Below are 20,427 nucleotides of genomic sequence, written 5' to 3'. Positions count from 1 at the left end.
TGGAACTTTCCCTTTGATGCTTCTAAGTTGATCTTGAGGTGATTGTTTCCTTTTATCTAACACTTTTTGCTTTTCTTCCTGGTTTCTGTACTTAATTGATTGGAAACTAATAGCAATGTGTCTTTCGATGATCTGTGTAATTAGCGCTGGAATTTGGTCAACAAGAGATTGCCACATTCATTCTCATACTTCTGACCATGTGCACCTTAAGTAGCAGAGGAAGATTTTTTTTTTTTTTAAATCAAGGACATGGAGTGGGGTGAGAACAAAAGCAGTTAGAGAAAGAAAGTCATGCATCATCTAGAGCCACTTTGGTGAATGAAGCAATTTATACATGAAGTAAATAATTAAATCAATAACAAGCAAGAAGGTGATTGAAGGAGAGAAGAGGGGGATTCTTATCCTTCAGGCATGGGCCTGGCACCTAATGAGACATAGCAAGGAAACCAGTATTTTGGTGGTAAGGAATAAAAAGAATAATAAAAATATTGGGCCATAAGGCAAAGCACAAAGAATAGCTAGGTGCTACTCAAGCGACCTGATCTTTATTGGGGTTAATGATGCTTCAGAGTTGGGCAATTGTTCCTGGTAGAGCTTTAGCATGGATCATTTCCAGATGTGGTCATGGATTAGGCAGCTGGATTATTGACATCATTTTTAAGGAGGTATTTCTAAACACCCTTAGCTCTCTATCTATAATTTGCTGCTTGAATTTAGGGCACCTTTCTATCAAGAACATCTGCTGCAGAATCCATTACAACAGTCCTTCCTGATTAGCATAGTAGTTACACTTGTTTTAGTGGCAAATGGCTGCACAGCACCAGAGATGGGGCTCAACAGTAGGAGGCCTTCGTGAAGACGTTCCCTTATTTGTAAGCAAAGTTGAATGAGTTTTTTTTTTTTATCATGATAATGTTGTGATACTGGCCTTGCAAGGCTAAGTATGAGACATAATCCTGGACTAGATAATATCTTTGTGGCAGAACAAGTTTTTTCTGTATGTTTCATGGATGTATGAAACACCATGATTTTCATCATGATTTCCAAATAATGCTGGCATAGTATCATTTTAGGAACCTATTGGATTATACAGTCCTAGTTCTTTTTTTTTAAGAAGACATCTCTTTATTATTTGAGTGACGCAGGGTCAGAGGGAACCTCATTCATGTGGATTAATATAACTTGTTGACAAAATGGCAATCAAACATAATCAAAAGATGACTTGCTATTCATTTCCATCGATGAATACATGAAACAGGAGGAAGAGGAAAAAGCATCAGACAAAAGGATACAACCGCCTCCAGATCTACGGTAGTAGTGAGCATCAAAGAAAAACAACTAGCAGAATAATGATCGTGATAGGAATAATTTTGTTGTTTTTGCTGCTTGTTCTGTTGGTTCTCTTCTTCCTGAAACAACGCTGGACTCGAAGACATTTGCCTCCTGGCCCTTTGGCTCTGCCACTCCTTGGGACCTTATTGGCAACTGGGCTTTGGCTCCGTGAAGATTACTTCCTTAAGGTATTTAATTCTAACTAATAGTATGCAAGATAATTGTTCGATTTCTCAATTGTTCTCATTGTTAGGAAATTTGTCTTTAGTTCTAGTTGTTTTTTTCCTTGGTTAGTTATAAAAATAAATAAATAGAAGGATGTTTTTTCTTAGAAAAATAATTCAGAAAATCAGAAAGAAATTCTCGGCAGGAATCTTAGAGAGAGAAAAAAGAATTCTAAAGAGAGAATTGCATATGGTGAACATCTTAGAATTCAGGATTTAAGAACACCCGTAGATGGCATCTAGCATTAAATGGGAATAATCCGTGTATTTGGTTATAACATGTCTCATCTTTGATTGACTCGACAGCCTGTAAAACGATATGGAAATATTTACTCCTTGTGGTATGGGCGACAATTTATGATAGTTCTCTCTGGATTCAAAGCTGTGAAAGAAGGAATGACCAGCTTCCTAGAAGAATTCTCAGTTCGAGTAGAGACTGCTTTCTTGGATGAATTTGGGAAAGGAAGGGGTAAGTCCAAATAATTGTTATTGTTGTTGTTGTTGTTGTTGTTGTTATTATTATTATTACTATTATTATTTATTAACCATTATTTATTATTATTAACCATCAAACTCTTCCCATTTGTCGTAATATTATGCATAGCATAAGAAGAAAAAGACATAGTAAACAAAATGATTTACTGGCATGAGACAAGCAAAAGAAATATTGCTTAATCCACTTTATACCAAAAGATGATACACGTCCCTAATTTTCTATCTGGACTACTACATTCATATGTTGATGGAGACATTGCCATTTTCAGTTACAGATAGAGATACAGATTAACAGAGTTGGAAGGGACCTTGTAGGCAGTGGTGGGATTCAAATAATTTAACAACCAGTTCTCTGCCCTAATGACTGGCTGGGTGGGTGTGGCTGGGTGGTCACGTGACTGGGTGGGCGTGGCCAATTTGATATCACTCATGTGGGTGGTGCCTGTATGGGCCAGGGGAGGTTGGGGAGGGAATCCAGGGGTCTCCGGTGGATGTGGGGGGTGGGAGCGGGAGGAAAGAAAGAAAGAGGAAAAGGTCCCTGCTGGCAAGGCATTGAAGCTGATGTTCCCAAACACCTCGCCCCACTGCAAATATGGCATGCCGTTTGGGTGGGAAATGCCTGGAATTGGTTGGCTAATGGTGTGAGAGGAGAGGCGGAGAAGCAGGAGGGGTGCTGAGCCGAGCGGATAGTAGCCCTCTGAAAGAAGGGGGCTGAGGGAAAGTGCATGGGCTACGGCATGCTGTGGAGGGCTGTCGCTCATCCCTTTGCTTGGCTCCACCTGCCGTCTCCTCAGCACTCCCTCCCTCGCTCATGCTCTACCTCTCCAGTCTAGCTTGATGCAGGCGGCAGCTCACAAATTGCCCTTTGCAAGCCCACTGTTGGTGAAGCTGGGCGCCGGTGAGGACTGTGTCAGCTTTGGAAGCCATATTAGGCTGGAAGCATGTGATCGACTGAGGACTGAGGGGATGGTTTTGAGGGTATTGATTTACTGAGGGAAAAACCGGAACTCTCAGATTCGGGTTTTCCCAGATGTACCAGTTTACCTATTCTAGTAAATAGAACTTTGAAAATGCTTGCTTCAGAGTCTTTGCTTGGAGTTGGGGAATTTTCTGGAATGCTGACAGACTGGCTTTTTGCATATGTTTGTCCAGCTGTGGGGTGGAAAATGAGCTGGCCAGGCCAGAATAATTTACCAGCAGTTGGTGCAGTTCCCCATTACCTGATAAGTATTTCATGGGTCATAGAGGTTGGATTGCTAGTAGCCTTGGTCTCAGGCTGTTGGCAACAATAATTGGTGGCAGATATTAGAGATGTCCTCCAGACCTGATATCATGGAAGATGAATAAACTATTTGAGCACATTTTACTGGGCAATGTAAGGGTTAGGTTTTGTAGTTTCATGTACAAAAAGCTGTAGATTGGTCCAATGTTACTTAGGAATTATAATCTCTATGGCAACCATGAGCTTCCTCCTAGTTATCTCAATTGGCAGGTACATAATAGACTTAATGTTTACCTCAGAAGAAATGGTGCATGATCTGGAAATGGAGGACATTGTCATCAGCGGTTACTTTTTTTTTTTGAAAATAAATTTTTATTAGAGTATAAATATTAAAAAAAAATAACATGACATACACACAACAAACATTTATACAACATATAAACAAAAAGAAATTATGTTTCCTTCTTAAGCATTGTTTCAAAGTGACATTCTACTTGTTATATATTTCTTCACCTCTCCTTAGTGTAATGACATTTTCTACACCGGCAATATTTCCCCTCTAGGTTACTCTAGCGGTTACTTTTTTTTTTGGTTGGGTTACCGGACTACTGAAACTAAAGCCCATAAAAGCAAGTTAAAATATTTTAGTCAATCTTTGGCACATAAATGTAATAGGAACTTGATTAAACTAGGCGAATAAAAAAACCATTTGCCTATTTTGGTGGTTGGTTTAAACGTGTTTTTTTTTTTAAAAAAATTGATTTATATGCCGCCCTTCTCTGGAGACTCAGGGCGGTTTACAATGCGTTAAGCAATAGCCTTCATACTTTTGTATATTTATACAAAGTCATCTTATTGCCCCCACAAACTGGGTCCTCATTTCACCTACCTTAGAAAGGATGGAAGGCTGAGTCAACCTTGAGCCTTGGAGAGATTCGAAGCAGCAGTAATTGCAGGCAGCTGTGTTAATAACAGGGTGCTTAGACCACTGTACTATCAAGGCTTCCCACGTTGTGGGAAGAAGGTGCAGATTCTCCCTGAGAAGATCCTGTCTCTGGTGCCTATAACAGAAGTTCTTGTACATGAATAATTACACATCTTAGAAGGTTTTGATGTCCATCATATATGACAGAGGCTGGCAAGCATTGTATCTGTGGTCACCACAGCACTTATGTCTCCTAGTGTCCATGTGAATCCCAAAATAAATAAATATTTTGTAAAGAAAAAATAACATGTCCAGAATTTTAGAAAAATGTCAACATGTCACGAGGTTTTGGTATTCCCACCTGAAATTCAGAAAGATGTTTGGCAAGAACTGGACATCACTGTTTTTTTTAACACAAAGGTAATCAGGAATCATTTATCATTGTCTGCTGATGCCCTCAGGAATTATTCTTTCCAATGGCCACACCTGGAAACAGCAGCGACGTATTGGCATCACTTCTCTGCGGAAGCTGGGCCTGGGGAAGAAAAGCATCGAGCATCAAATAGAAGACGTGGCTCAGACATTGGTGGAGATCTTTAGACAAACAAAAGGTATGTCATTTAGGGTAACAACTCAAATCCCCATCTGCCAAAATCTTTTCCTTTCTGAGTATTTTAAATAAAAATAGATGCATTCAATTGGTGTGTGTTTTTTTTTAAAAAAACCAGACAGTTCCCATTTCTCTTCATTCACCCCCTGCCAGTCTCCCAAATTGATTAGACAGCGGAAATGACAAGATGAATTAATTCTACTTTATTGTAAGGCTACATTAACAGTCTTGCAAGTTTGAAAGTACAAATCTCCTGAAGTTTGTTTTTACTGCCTGATAGGTTTAGATGGGATCCTTTTGAAGTTTCCTTTTCTTCTCATTTTTTTTTATTTGATTTATATGCCACCCTTCTCTGGAGACTCAGGGCAGCTTACAATGCGTTAAGCAATAGCCTTCATACTTTTGTATATTTTATACAAAGTCAGCTTATTGCCGATTACTCAGTTTGGGCTCCTCCCCACTTTATCTAATTCATTATGAAATATCTTTCATTGCAGGGCAGCCATTTGACCCTTCGTTTTCAGTACTAAATGCAATTTCTAATGTCATATGCGCTTTGAGCTTTGGACGTCCATTTGATCTTGAAGATGAAAACTTCCAGAAGCTGGTTCAAGCCCTTACAATTATTTTGGATTTTATTGGTGACTCTTTTCATGTGGTGAGTCATGTTTACTACTAAGGAAACAAACTATGGTACCGCCAGTATTTTCATAGAACCCTAGAATGGACAGCATAGAGGAAGTTTCTTTTTTCATGTGTGTGTATGTCTGTGTGTGTGTCCTTCAATGAGTCTTGACTCTTGGTGAGAGCCTGGAGAAGTTTCCACAGATTTCTTGTCAAGATTTTGGAAGTGGTTTAGCATTGGCCACTACCTAAATTTTGACTCAAGGTCACCATGTCGACTTAATGCCTGATTAGCACTAGAACTTACTGCCTCCCAGTTTCTAGGCTGGTGTCTTTACCACTACACCAAAGTGGTTCTCCCCATGGAGGAATCCATCATTTCGGTATCAGGAGCAGATGGCCATCTACCCCAGGTTTAAACACCTCTAGCAAAGGATAGTCCACCACTTCATGGGTCAGTCCATCATTGAACGGTTCTTACTATTTTTTTCTTCATACACGACCAACGTCTACTTTCCTATTATTTAAGTCTGTTGTTTGTGCCAAGTCTTCTGGAATAATTCTGAACTATCCTGCCTCTCTTCTGCATATGGCAAGTATTTGTCCCCTGATGGTCTTCTTTTTCTCCTGGCTGAACATACCTACTGCTTCACGGGTGGTATTCCCTTCCCTTTGTTACTGGTTCGCAAATGTGAGAGTGTGTCTTCCGCGTATGCGCAGAGTGTCAAAAACGGGACGTGATTACATCCGGGTGGGTGGGCGGAGCCTCCTGCAGCCGCCGCTACCAGTTTGCCCGAACCGGATAGAACCGGCTGTATACCACCACTGTACTGCTTCCAATTCTTCCTTTTAAGTTTTTCCTCCCAGGACCCTTATCATGTCAGCTCTTCTCTCCCAAATGCACTTCAATTTGTAAAGCTGTTTCTAAAGCACAAGGTAGAGATCTAGAAGCAATATTCTAGTGGTGTCTAAATAATGAGAAATAAAGAGGAAGAATGATTTCTCTGGATCTGGATACTAGATTTCTGCTGATCTACTCTAAAATCTATACAGATAGCCTGTCGACTCTGAAGCTAGCCTGACTGAGGCCATCTTGGAGGCTTCAGTGCTGCCACAATGGTATAAAGCTTTTATATCCCTTGGATTTTTCCTACTCATGTGTAAGATTTTGCATGGGTCCTTTTAAAATTCTCCTGTTCTCTAAGACATTTTCTTATCCTTGAGGCCACCCATATTTTTTTGTCATTTCAGAGAGAGAGAGAATAATGTAAGGCCCAGAATGCAGCCTTATGATAAACCTCACAACACCTCATTATAACCTGAAGCAGAGCAAGTCATACAGTAGATCCTCATTGGGTACTATTGTTCAATGTACCCAATGTGCAACCAATATTTCACCATCTTTTCTATTATTATCTCATGTGAAAAATGGTTAAATATTTGGCTGAATTCAGCATACACTAAGGAGAGAGAGGGAGAGGGAGAGGGAGGGAGAGAGAGAGAGAGAGAGAGAGAGAGAGAGAGGGAGGGATGGAGGGTGAGTGGGTGGGTGGATGGGTGGTACTACTGGTTCTGTGGGCATGGCTTGGTGGGTGTGGCTTAGTGGGCATGGCAGGGGAAGGATACTGTAAAATCTCCATTCCCACTCCATTCCAGGGGAAGATTACTGCAAAATCCTCATTTCCTCCCGATCAGCTGGGACTCAGAAGGCGAACAATAGATGCGGGCGGGGCCAGTCAGAGGTGGTATTTATTGGTTCTCAGAACTACTCAAAATTTCTGCTACCGGTTCTCCAGAACTGGTCAGAACCTGCTGAATACCACCTTTGGTGAAAGGGCTTTCTTTTTTATTCACACAAACAAGCAGACAAACAGGGGGCTGGATTAGAAGACCTCCAAGGTCCCTTCCAGCTCTATTCTATTCTAAATTCTAAAAGCAACTCTGTGTGGGTCTGCATGTCCAATACAGTATCTTGGAATAGCATTCAACATTCCCTTTTCCCATGAATCTATAGCTTGACTATTTCAGTCTAATAGCTTGGAATATCCCTCTCAAACTTCCAACAGCTTGAGTCCATAAATCATCACTGTCAGGGTGCTAATTACCCAAAAGCAGGGTAATTGCACCTTGATTTAGAGAAATGGATCGTGACCTTTCCTTGAAGTATACGTTAAGAAAATAAACCCGAAGATATATTTTCTAAGAAAAACTCATTTATTTGTTATAAAGAAAATAAAACATCTTACTGATCTAATTAGTTACATCTTGGCAAAGCTTTCCCGGCCGGACCTCTCCTGGCCGGAGAACAAAGAAAGTTAGAAGAAAATGAAAGAATGTAGACATGAGCAGTTAGCTTACTGATAAGAAACTTGGCAAGCTACGGTAAGTCTGAAAGTTCAAAAATAATAGCTCATCTGGTAAATACAAAAAACGCAGTGACAATCGCTATCCTACTATCAAGTGCCAAGGAAATCAGGATGTTTAATGTTTAAATGAGTATAAAGTATACATTTTTATTGCAAGCTTAAACTCTCTACGAGAATCTGAGCTACTAACGGCCTAGGGAAATTTGCAGGAGTTGAGAAAGGCATTCAAGGCATTATCTTGTAGGCATGCAGGGACTCATGACGTATGATGTGTTTGACCCTTCCCTGCTTTAGTTATGGCAGGGAATAAATAACTTTTCCTTTTTTCTGTTAGATGTATGATTTGTTCCCACAATTAATGAAGTACCTCCCAGGCCCTCACAAGAAAACCCTGGCTTCTGTGGATATTATCCATGCGTTTGCAAAGCAGGAAATAGAGCAACACAAGGAATCCCACTGTCTGCATGAGCCACAAGATTTCATTGATTACTATCTTCTTCAGATGGAGAAGGTATGGATTTATTGTAGTTCAATACACAGGCAAGGAATTATTATATTCCTTGCTGTAAATAAACAGGCAGAGCTACTGATAACGTATTCCTTCATCTTGGATTTTTCTTTCTTTCTTATTCAGCTCCAATTGTGAATATATCCCAGTGGTGGGTTGCTACTGGTTCTACCAGGATCGGCGAACTGGTAGCAGCAACAGCATGAGGCTCCGCCCACCCACGCTGGATGCTTCTGCACATGTGCAGAAGCATCACGTGCCTGAGCGTGCATGCATGCACGAGCGAATCAGTAGTGACGGGTTTTGCAACCCACTACTGATATATCATCCCATGCTTTGAAATGAGAACTATATTGTTTGTCTCCTTCTGTTAGGCATGGAAGGTGTGGGGGAAAAGAGAAATCAATGGCTTCTGTTTGTTAGTCTCCCTTGTTCCTCTGCCACTCTTTTTTCTAAAGAAGTTCCATTACGAAGGAAAAAGTATTAATAGGGTAGGGATTTTGATAAATTCATACTTAATCCCTGCAAAGATTGGGAAAGGACAGATACTTTCATAGCCTTGACCATAAGTAAAAATGTAAATTATTTTAAAACAAGGAAAAAAAGGTCATCCTTTCCAATGTTTTGGGGGAAAAGACCCAGAATGATTTTTTAGAAGTAACTTATCAACTTGTGCTCAGTTTAGCATGGTGTACAAAAATATTCCATAGGACAGGGACCACAGCAGGAAAGGATCTTCTCCTGGAACTTTTTTGGCAGATGAGAACTGAAGTGGGCTTCTTCTGCTAGATTGAGTGGGATAGGATGATTAGATCATCTCTAATGATGTAAGTGCCCGAGTTCACTGTAACAGCATTGCCAAAAAAGCATGAAGAGTTGTTAACCTAATCTTGCGAAGCTTCTTCTCCGGTAATATTGTCTTACAAACTAGGGCATATAAAACCTTTGCTAGACCAATCCTCGAATACAGCTCATCTGTCTGGAACCCGCACTGCATATTGGACATTAATACAATCGAACGAGTCCAGAGATATTTCAAGAGAAGAGTCCTCCACTCCTCTGCTCACAACAGAATACCTTATGCCACCGGACTTTTGGGCTTAGACAACTTAGAACTACGTTGCCTTTGGTCCAACTTAAGCGTAGTACACAAAATTATCTGCTACAATGTCCTACCTGTCAATGACTACTTCAGCTTCAACCACAATAATATATAAGCACACAATAGATACAAACTTAACGTAAACTGCTCCAAACTCGATTGCAGAAAATACAACTTCAGCAAAAGAGTAGTCGATGCCTAGAATGCACTACCTGACTCTGTGGTTTCTTCCCCAAACCCCCAAAACTTTAACCTTAGACTGTCTATTGTTGACATCACCCCATTCCTAAGAGGTCTGTAAGGAGCGTGCATAAGCGCACCAATGTACCTACCGTCCCTGTCCTACTGTCCTCATTTATTCATACCCATTTGCTATGTTCATAATCATGTTTATACTTATATATGTTATCTTATACATGCTTGACAAATAAAATAAATAAATAAATAAATAAATAAATAAATAAATAAATAAATAAATAGGGAAATCTCATCAGGGTGAGTTGTCTCCTTAGATACCTTGGATCCAACACCTTGAATTGGACCTGGAAGCAAACTGGCAATCAGTGCAACTTATACAACAGTGGTGTTACATGGGCCACCTGAGTGCTGCATTCTATACCTGTTATCATTTCCAAATACTCTTCAAGGGTAGCCCCACGTAGACCATGTTCCAGTAATCCAACCAAGAGATGACCAGGGCATGAGTGACTGCACGGGCCTCACGATCCAGGAAAAGGCACCACGTGAAGTTGCACAAAGATTCTCCTAGCTATGGCTGCCACCTCTTGTTTGAGCAGGAGTTGTAAATCTAGGAGAACCCCCAGAAACGAAAATAACCACAGGAAAACTACTTAGAATTCCTTGTAATTTTCATTTCCCATTTTAAATATCAGAGCAGGAATGACCCCGACTCTACCTACAGTGAAGAGAACCTGGCTCAGTGTATTTTTGATTTCTTTACTGCTGGAACAGACACAACCTTTACTACTATGATGTGGGTACTGCTTCTCTTGACAAATCGTCCCGACACCCAAGGTGAGTGAAATCTGGGCTGTGGGAACAGGGTCAGTCTCAGGTTCTAGAACACAGAAGTTTTATTTGAAGGTATTTGAAATATTAAGGGCCATTGAATGATGAACTGAATCTATTCTTCATGGTAATTTTCCTATTTGAATTCCTGAACCTAAAAGTGGGAATATGATCTTAGTAAGATTAAAGGAAAGTATATATTGTACATACAGAGAGGCTTCTCTGATATCAATAAAATATTGTGTGAGGAACTAAAAACTAGAAATCAGTACGATGTAAAACAGTTGAGCACATTTTAACTACAGAAATCTACCAACGTTTTTAGATTTGTTTTTCATTTGCAGCCTAAATTGCATGTAGAAGACCAAATTAGAGTATGATAATGAACATATAAATTTTGAAAAAAATTGATCGAGATTATTTTCAAAACAATTATCTATTTCTTTTTAAAATTTAACCAGATTTCCAAACTGGTTGGAATTCAAATCAAGAGATTGACTTGTCTGAGGAGAGTCATTGGAATCTTTGAATTAAATCACCAATTTACCTCAATATTCTAAATCAGCTTGGATTGGATCTAGTCCTGTTCCAGACACCTTAATATGGCACTCCACCATGACCCTCAAAAGGAGGATGGGGTTAATTGGAAGGTTAGCCTAAATCCCAATGTACGAATGAATAAATAAATAAGTGAAAAACAATACTGAAAGCTAAATTTGTAGCAGGATCCAATCTGGGTGGGTCACCAGGACCAGAGGTTTACTCTTCTGAGCTTTTGGACTCATGCTGGAGCCCATCCACAGGGAGTTTCTCTCTAGCAAGTGTGTTGTCTCCATTCCAGTAGAGAAAAGGCTCCTGCACCACGGCGGGAGGGGGGGCGTTTTTGCCCTCCTCGGGCTCTGGAGCCTTTTCTTGAGCCTCTGGGAGGACGAAAATGGCCTCCCCAGGCTCTGGAGGTCTTCTGGAGGCTGGAAATGGGCCTGTTTCTGGCCTTCCTGAACTTCAGGTAGACCCGTTTCTCACCCTCCTTGAGCCTGCACTTACCTGCATCCAAAATGGGCCGCATGGGGACTCCTGGTAGGGGCGAAGTGGGTGGGGCCAGCCAGGAGTGGGATTTGGGGGTTCTCTGAACTGCACAGTATCTTAGCTAGAGGTTCTCCTGAACCCCTGTGAACCCCCAGCAGCCCAGCCCTGCTCTGTGACTGACCCAGATTGGATTCTGCAACATTAATCTGGGACACGTACATTTGTCTTTATTCACTAAGTTTGCATTTCCTTAACTTTTTCCTAGAGAGAGTGCAGAGGGAGATTAAAGATGTTTTTGGATTGTCATCTAATGCTCTAAAGACTATTCTACATCCTAAAAGTATTACTGAGGACACTATTAATTATTACTGCTAATGCATAATTTTTATAAGAACGTGAGATCCAAAGTTCAGGATACAAGGCCACCATGCAAACAGGATCCCAATTCGGAGAGGAATGAGGCAGGGGTGTATTTTAGTCCTCTGTTGTTTAATGTATATATTAATCCACTTGGGGCTAAATTGAATTGATTAGATCACCCTCCAAAGTCAGCAAAAAGGCATATTACAAATTTATTGTATACAGATGACATTGTACTTTCCCACAAACATTATTCGGATTCATATGAGCCTTAAATGCACTGATCAGCTATATTGTTGAATTAACTGTTCTTTCCCACAACTTTGAGCTCTTTTCTTACAGAGGATAACTATAAACCAATAAAGATTAGAACTATTTCGTAAAAACTCCAGGTTTGAGACCCGAGCGCTGTATGACAGGGTGAGCTCCCATTACTTGCTCCAGCTCCTGCCCACCTAGCAGTTTGAGAGCAAGCAAAGGAGAGTAGATAAATAGATACCATTTTGGTGGGTAGGTAACAGCATTCTGTGAGCCTCGGTCAGTGGTAGGAGTCAGCCAGTTTGCACCACTTCAGGAGAACCGGTTGTTAACTTTCTGAGCAGTTTGGCAAACTGGTTGTTGGAAAAAATCATTAGGGCAGAGAACCGGTTGTTAAATTACTTGAATCCCACCACTGGCCTCGGTATATAGTCATGCTGGCCACATGACCATGGAAATGTTTTCAGACAATGCTGGCTCCCTCGACTAAGAAACAGAGATGAGCACTGCCCCCTAGAGTCAGACATGACTGGATAGGAGAAACCTTGATCATTACACTTTATGAGCTGCCATTGTGCCCCAGTGGACAAGGGGCCACTGAAACTACAGTTCAGGCCCTGTTATATTATTCCCTCTAGTCTATAAGGATTCTACATTCTTTTTTAAACTCCTTACCTGGTAATACATTCTGGGAAATTCTCATCTCTGTTATGTACAGGTGTTACTATTGGATCAGTATGACACCGTTTCTTTGAATGTAGCTAAACTCTTGTGTAAAAAGGTAAAATGAGGCCACTCTGATGATCTCACCATAAATTGAAATGTACTATTGTGTCATGTTCTGTTTAATTGTTGTAAAAGTTTTAATTTTTAACTCTGGTCTGTGCCCATAATAAAGGATTGATTGATACTTCTGAGGATTAAAATTGGGAAATGAATGAATAAACGAACAAAGGAATAAAAAAACACAATACTGAACATGAAGTTTCTGTTTTCGTTATTGTTTTCTAGAGAAAGTCCAGAAAGAGATTGAAGATGTATTTGGTTCCTCGGGGTCAATTTCCTACCAGGATCGGAAGAAGCTGCCTTACACCAATGCTGTGATTCACGAAATGCAGCGTTTAAAATATGTCTTGCTATATGGAGTTCCCAGGCAAAGCACAAAGGATGTGATGATGAGGGGATATCACATTCCAAAGGTGGGAAATATATTCAGGATGCATTGCAGTAGCCCAACATAGAAGGAAAAAGAGAATAGGGCACTTGGAAGGTCTCTGCAAAACTGAATAAGCAAGAATAGCAAAAACTCCCCCCCCCAAGTTTTTTATTTTTTATTTTTTATAAATGTATCAAATCAATACGTGAACAGTGTGGCATCTTGGTGTCATACATTCTAATACAAATAAAACTAATAAAGTTAATCATAATTATTACATTCAATCAACTTATATATTTCTAGTAAATAATATGCATTTCTCTTAGGTTGCAATCTATCATTGTTCAGTTGTTCCAATTTTTCTCTTGTTATTGCTTTCATTTTATCATATAAAAATGTATACATTGATATTCCCCCTTCTCTTATTTCTATCACCTATTCTAGCTTTATTAAAAGACTTTTCCTCTCTTTCCTTTCTGACTTCTAATCCTGTCACCTACCTAAAAAAAAAAAAAAGAGAGAGCGAGCGAGAGAGAGATAAGTAAACAATCTCAGAGGTTATCAAAAGCCTCTTTGTGTCCCATTTACAGATTCAATCTTATAGTATAACATTCAAATATCTTCTTAATTAAATAGCTTCCTCGTTTTCATATTTAGGTCTCCAGAAGTCATGGGGTAATTAAAGGTAATCCAATATTTACACTGTCTTTCACATAGGTATTTCCAAATTTGTAATTTTTCCTTTCGTCAGCAGGTGGCCCTCTGCACTTAAATTTCAATTTACTAGTCAATCTACATTTGATTGTAAAACAGTTTTAAAAGCAGAATAGGTTTTGTAGGTAAATAATTCCAGCATTTTCAAATTCAAGTGAAAAAGCAATGCTGATTCCTTTTAGAATGGAATGAAAAAGCAATGCACTCCTTTTAGAATGCCTGTATTTTTAAAGAATAAATTATTTCCTCTCTCTTTAAATCTCCTCCTTCCAATTGCTAATCACTTTCCAAAGTGCTTGTTCACCATTTATCAGATAGATCTAAGTTAATAGTTCCTCCCCATTTCTTTGTGGTTAAAATTTGAATAGAAAGAATTATTCTCACCCAGTTCACACACTGTTCACCAATGTCCACTCCTGCACTGTGCTTACAGTCAGGTCCAGAAATATTTGGACATCGACACAATTCTAACATCTTTGGCTCTATACACCACCACAATGGAGTTGGAATGAAACAAACACAATGTGCGTTAACTGCAGACTGTCAGCTTTAATTTGAGGGTATGTACATCCTACTCAGGTGAACGGTGTAGGACTTACAGCAGTTTGTATATGTGCCTCCCACTTGTTAAGGGACCAAAAGTAATGGGACAATTGGCTTCTCAGCTGTTCCATGGCCAGGTGTGTGATATTCCCTCATTACCCCAATTACAATGTGCAGATAAAAGGCCCAGAGTTCATTTCAAGTGTGCTATTTGCATTTGGAATCTGTTGCTGTCAACTCTCAAGATGAGATCCAAAGAGCTGTCACTATCAGTGAAGCAAGCCATCATTAGGCTGAAGAAACAAAACAAACCCATCAGAGAGATAGCAAGAACATTAGGCATGGCCAAAACAACTGTTTGAAACATTCTCAAAAAGAAGGAATGCACCGGTGAGCTCAGCAACACCAAAAGACCTGGGAGACCACGGAAAACAAGTGTGGTGGATGACCAAAGAATTCTTTCCCTGGTGAAGAAAACACCCTTCACAACAGTTGGCCAGATCAAGAACACTCTCCAGGAGGTAGGTGTATGTGTGTCGAAGTCAACAATCAAGAGAAGACTTCACCAGAGTGAATACAGAGGGTTCAGCACAAGATGTAAACCATTGGTGAGCCTCAAAAACAGGAAGGCCAGATTAGAGTTTGCCAAACAACATCTAACAAAGCCTTCACAGTTCTCGATCAAGATCCTATGGACAGATGAGACCAAGATCAACTTGTACCAGAGTGATGGGAAGAGAAGAGTATGGAGAAGGAAAGGAATTGCTCATGATCCTAAGCATACCACCTCATCAGTGAACATGGTGGTGGTAGTGTCATGGCGTGGGCATGTGTGGCTGCCAATGGAACCGGTTCTCTTGTATTTATTGATGATGTGACTGCTGACAAAAGCAGCAGGATGAATTCTGAAGTGTTTCGGGCAATATTATCTGCTCACATTCAGCCAAATGCTGCAGAACTCATTGGACGGCGCTTCACAGTGCAGATGGACAATGACCCAAAGCATACTGCAAAAGCAACCAAAGAGTTTTTGAAGGGACAGAAGTGGAATGTTATGCAATGGCCAAGTCAATCACCTGACCTGAATCCCATTGAGCATGCATTTCACTTGCTGAAGACAAAACTGAAAGGAAAATGCCCCAAGAACAAGCAGGAACTGAAGACAGTTGCAGTAGAGGCCTGGCAGAGCATCACCAGGGATGAAACCCAGCATCTGGTGATGTCTATGCGTTCCAGACTTCATGCTGTGATTGACTGCAAAGGATTTGCAACCAAGTATTAAGAAGGAAAAGTTTGATTTATGATTATTATTCTGTCCCATTACTTTTGGTCCCTTAACAAGTGGGAGGCACATATACAAACTGCTGTAAGTCCTACACTGTTCACCTGAGTTGGATGTACATACTCTCAAATTAAAGCTGACAGTCTGCAGTTAACGCACATTGTGTTTGTTTCATTCCAACTCCATTGTGGTGGTGTATAGAGCCAAAGATGTTAGAATTGTGTCGATGTCCCAATATTTCTGGACCTGACTGTATGTGGACATCTGCTATCCCAGCTTTGTGGCAGCCATCTTAGGCTGTCTCTTCTTCCCATCATGGCATAGAGGGAGAAAAGAAAAGCCCTGGATTTCGGCAGAAGGTTGCATTCTTTCCTGCAACCTCACAGGGTGCCTCTCCTTAGCTTCGCTGCCCCCACAAGGCAGCTTTGGTTCAGAGCCACTGAGAAGCCAGCACAGGAATGGAGAGCTTGTGACTGGTATCGTGGGAAGCTCCACCCCTCTCAAGAATAGTAAAAACTTTTGAGGGATGAATTATGGGTTTAAATCCCAAAACCTCTCTGATTTTAAAATTACAACCTTAAACATTTTATTTTCACCCTAGGAAGATGATAAGAGTTTAGGGGCTGACTTTGAGACCAGAACTGTAGTCATGTATAGCCATGTTTCTTTGTCCCCTTCTTCAAGAGACAAGGTGACTTTAGGTAAGAGAAAGGAAGCTAAGCTGTTGAGCAGCCACTGCTCTCAGAAACTGCTCTGAGAAACGAACAAACATGGATCTGTAAAGGCAAGCTATGAGCAAGGGTTTCATCAATATTGTTTGAACTTCTTTGCCTGTTTCCTTTATGAAACTGTTCTTTTTAATCGTCTTTTTTTTTAAAAAAACAGGGGACCGTTATTGTCCCAGACTTGCGCTCGGTTCTTCTTGATCCTGAGCAATGGGAGACACCTGAAGAATTCAATCCAAATCATTTTTTAGATAAGGATGGGAAGTTCATTGAACGGGAAGAGTTTCTGCCCTTCGGAATAGGTAAATCCTTGAGCCCAAAGCAGCTCACTTCTTATTTCATTTAGTTTTATATTAAATTTATATTCCACGCATCTCCTTAGCATGTGATTCTGAGAAGCTTACAACTTACGGATTCCCACCACCACATCACCTGAGTTGTTCTGTTCATGCTCTGAGTAGGAAATCAAGGAATCCTTATTTCTTCTAGTAGTTGGGGCAGATCCATGGTAAACGTGACATCCTGAACTAATCCGGAACTGACAAGATTAGCATGAATATTTAAGTCCCTAGCCAAAAAATGGTCAAATGCAGTCCAATTACTCTGAGGAGGACAGGAGGAAAGGCTGTTTTGCCAAGTATTATTCTCACATTTGTCCAGACAGCCAGATGGAGCAAGCAAAGAATAAGAAGAATAGGTGTGTGATCAGTGAAAAGAGAATTCCTATAGATTATGTCCATACCTCCTTCCTCTACTCCAGCTGTAGCCTGATGCACTGTAAAAGAAGTTGCTGGACAGAAGGTGAGAAAGTGACTTCCCTCTTGTAGGCCAATCTCTGGAAAAATATGCCAGATCATGGATGCATAGCTTTGCCTTTGAAATGGTACACCATCTACCGTGTTTCCCTGAAAATAAGACCCTGTCTTATATTTGTTTTGAACCCTGAAATAAGTGCTTGGTCTTATTGCCATGCACTCAAAAGCCTGATTGGACTTATTATCAAGGGATGTCTTATTTTGGGGGAAACAGGGTAGTACGACTTGAGTTAAAGTCACCGCTCTGATAGGTATCACCAGAGTTAAATGGGAGAAAACATAACTAAGAATGGAATCTACTGGAAGATACTAGGATTCAGCATGGAAATTTATTTTGGCTGTTATCAAATGTTTCAGATTTCCTTGCTGATGGGGTACACCAGTGGTGGGTTCCTCCCGGTTCCGCCCGGTTCTGCCAAGCTGGTAGCAGTGACGATATGATGTCACCGAACCGGTTCTGCCCCCCCACCCCCTGGCCCCAGCCCCCCCCCATTATTCTTACCTTTTATTTGGCCCCACCCCCAATCTATTGCTGCCTCCTGAGTCCCAGCTGATGACTAGAGGGAAAAAAACTGTTTAAACTCTTGCCGCGGGGCTTCAAAGGGCTGTCCTACAGCTGATCAGTGTTAAAAGAAAACAAATGAATAGATCGGTGCTTGCAAAAATAAATGGGTAGACCAGTGCCTGAAAAAATACATGAGTAGATCAGTGCCTGCAAAAATAAATGGGTAGACCAGTGCCTGCAAAAATACATGAGTAGATCAGTGCCTGCAAAAATAAATGGATAGACCAGTGCCTGCAAAAATAAATGGGTAGATCGGTACAGCTGTGCAAGCAGTTAAAAGCCTGGTAGACCAGTACCTCTGCTAAATCCTAAATAATTGTCACATGACCATCAAGCCATACCCACAAAATAAGCCACACCCACAGAACAGGTAGTAAAAAAATTTAGAACCCACTCCTGGGGTACACTCTGGATTATTATCTGCTCCATCCATGCTTTGTCTCCTCTATAGGTCTACGTGCCTGTGCAGGACAGCAGCTGGCAAGAATTGAGATCTTCATCCTTCTGACCAGCCTGTTGAGGGCCTTCAACTTCCGATTGCCTGAAGGAGTGAAAGAATTCAATGAAGAACCTGTTGCAAAGATATCAATGCACCCATACCCTTACAAACTGTGTGCTATTCCCACAAAGGCTTAAACTTTAAAAACACCATAAAAAGTTTAAACTGTTTCCTATATGCCTCTTGGCTTAATTTATTCTTTTTCTTTCATTTATTGAACTTTAAAACTTTTTCAGCTTATTGCTGGGTTCACAAACTTACCTAACCATGTCAACCAGGAGGTCACGTCTGAATGATATGCTAAGTAAGTTTGTTACATTTTAGCTTAGTTTTCTTTTGGGTGCCAATAAAGGTCAGCTTTGGAAGCCATATTAGGCCAGAAGCTTCCATGCTGCCACCTTCTCATGTGCGGGAAAGTAGGAGGGGAGATTTAGTAAAGGGGTTGTCTGTAGACATTTATTTTATTTTATTTTATTTTATTGAATTTGTATACCGCCCTACTCCCGAAGGACTCAGGGCGGTGAACAGCCATAGAATAAAACATATAAATACAAAATTTAAAATAGAATAAAATGAATTAAATAATTTGGCTGAACAAATTTAAAACCCCAATAATTTAAAACCAAATTTAAAATTTCCATTTAAAAAGGGGAAAAACTTAGGTCAGGCCAGCTTGATGAAATAAGAAAGACAAAATAGCATTCTTCCTGTCGATTAAGATCAGGCCGATCCTGCATCTGGAGAAGGAGTGGTCGGAGTGATGTCTCGAGATGGGACGGCGGTTGATTGGAGCATGTGATCGACTGAGGAGTGAGGGGATGGTTTTGGGGGTTTTGATTTACTGAGGGAAAACCTGGACACCTCAGATTCGGGTTTTCCCAGATGTGCCAGTTTACCTATTCTAATAAGTAGAACTTTGAAAAATGCTTGCTTCCGCGTCTTTACTTGAAGTTGGGTTTTTTTCTGGAACGCTGACAATAAACTCATTACTTTCCATTTATTATTATTATTATTCAAATTTCTATACCGCCCTTCTCCTTTCGGACTCAGGGCGGTGAACAGCCAAAATAAAAACATCTATACATAACATTACAGTTAAAAATAGAGTTAAAATAATTTATAAATTTGGCCCGTAATTTAAAACTTGTCAATTTAAAATCAATATTAAAATTTTAAAACTAACCCTAAAATCAAGACAGACCGGCTAACTGAAAAAAAATAAGTTTTTAGGGCCCGACGAAAAGTCCGGAGGTCAGAGATCACTCGTATCTCTGGGGATAGATTGTTCCATAGGGTAGGTGCCACCACAGAGAAGGCTCTCCTCCTGGGGGTCGCCAGCCAGCTGGCCGACGGCACCCTGAGGAGGCCCTCTCTGTGGGAGCGAACCGGCCGGTGGGAGGCTATTGGTGGCAGAAGGCGGTCCTGTAAGTACCCTGGCCCTAAGCCATGGAGCGCTTTAAAGGTGATCACCAACACCTTGAAGCGCACCCGGAAGTCCACCGGAAGCCAATGCAGCTCGCGCAGGAGAGGAGTCACATGGGAGCGCCAATTTAGTCCTTGAATCTTCCTTTTCACACAGCCTTGTTCAGGCTGATCTGGCATTTAAGAACAGCAATCTAAACCCAGGCCAGGTCTACTTATCAGGTAAATGAGGTGAATGAAATGAAGGGGCAAAATATGAGATCGGTACTAAATACTGAGCTCACATTCCCCATGAGCGGTCGCCATATTTCCAATTATCAGATATTCCAGATATACTCCAGATATACACTGCCCTACCCTGATTTCCCTGCCAGCCATTCCCCCCCTACTATTTATTGATCTAAAAGCAAGTGTTGCGCAGGTCACGTAGGCAGATGCAGGCACCAATAAAGTCTTTTATTGCCTTACTATACCACAACAGATGAGCCTAAAATGTCTGCCAAAGCTCCAGCCCCAATTTTCCCAAAGGCATCCACCCTCAGTCAATGCAACCTTCTCCACAGACTAGATCCAATAGTCACCAGAGCCGATTCACAAGGCAAGGAGGAAGTCTGTAGTCCTTATA

The 20,427-nt window shown here is 40.8% G+C and overlaps 1 protein-coding gene across 1 annotated transcript; it reads left to right on the top strand.

Annotated features, from left to right (window-relative positions):
* Nucleotides 1–1,349: 1,349 nt before the first annotated feature.
* Nucleotides 1,350–18,517, top strand: LOC139318671 (cytochrome P450 2J5-like). Its single transcript, XM_070946246.1, has 10 exons — nt 1,350–1,520; nt 1,863–2,025; nt 4,660–4,809; nt 5,306–5,466; nt 8,133–8,309; nt 10,302–10,443; nt 13,093–13,280; nt 16,662–16,803; nt 17,162–17,302; nt 18,333–18,517. Exons 1-10 carry the CDS (start codon nt 1,350–1,352, stop codon nt 18,515–18,517), a joined length of 1,620 nt encoding a protein of 539 aa, XP_070802347.1.
* Nucleotides 18,518–20,427: the final 1,910 nt, after the last annotated feature.

The sequence above is a fragment of the Pituophis catenifer genome, unplaced genomic scaffold (assembly GCF_029215685.1).
Source record: "Pituophis catenifer annectens isolate HBS135680 unplaced genomic scaffold, rPitCat1.0.hap2 SCAF_6, whole genome shotgun sequence".
NCBI classification, from domain to species: domain Eukaryota; kingdom Metazoa; phylum Chordata; class Lepidosauria; order Squamata; family Colubridae; genus Pituophis; species Pituophis catenifer.
This window is presented reverse-complemented; position numbering and strand designations above follow the sequence as displayed.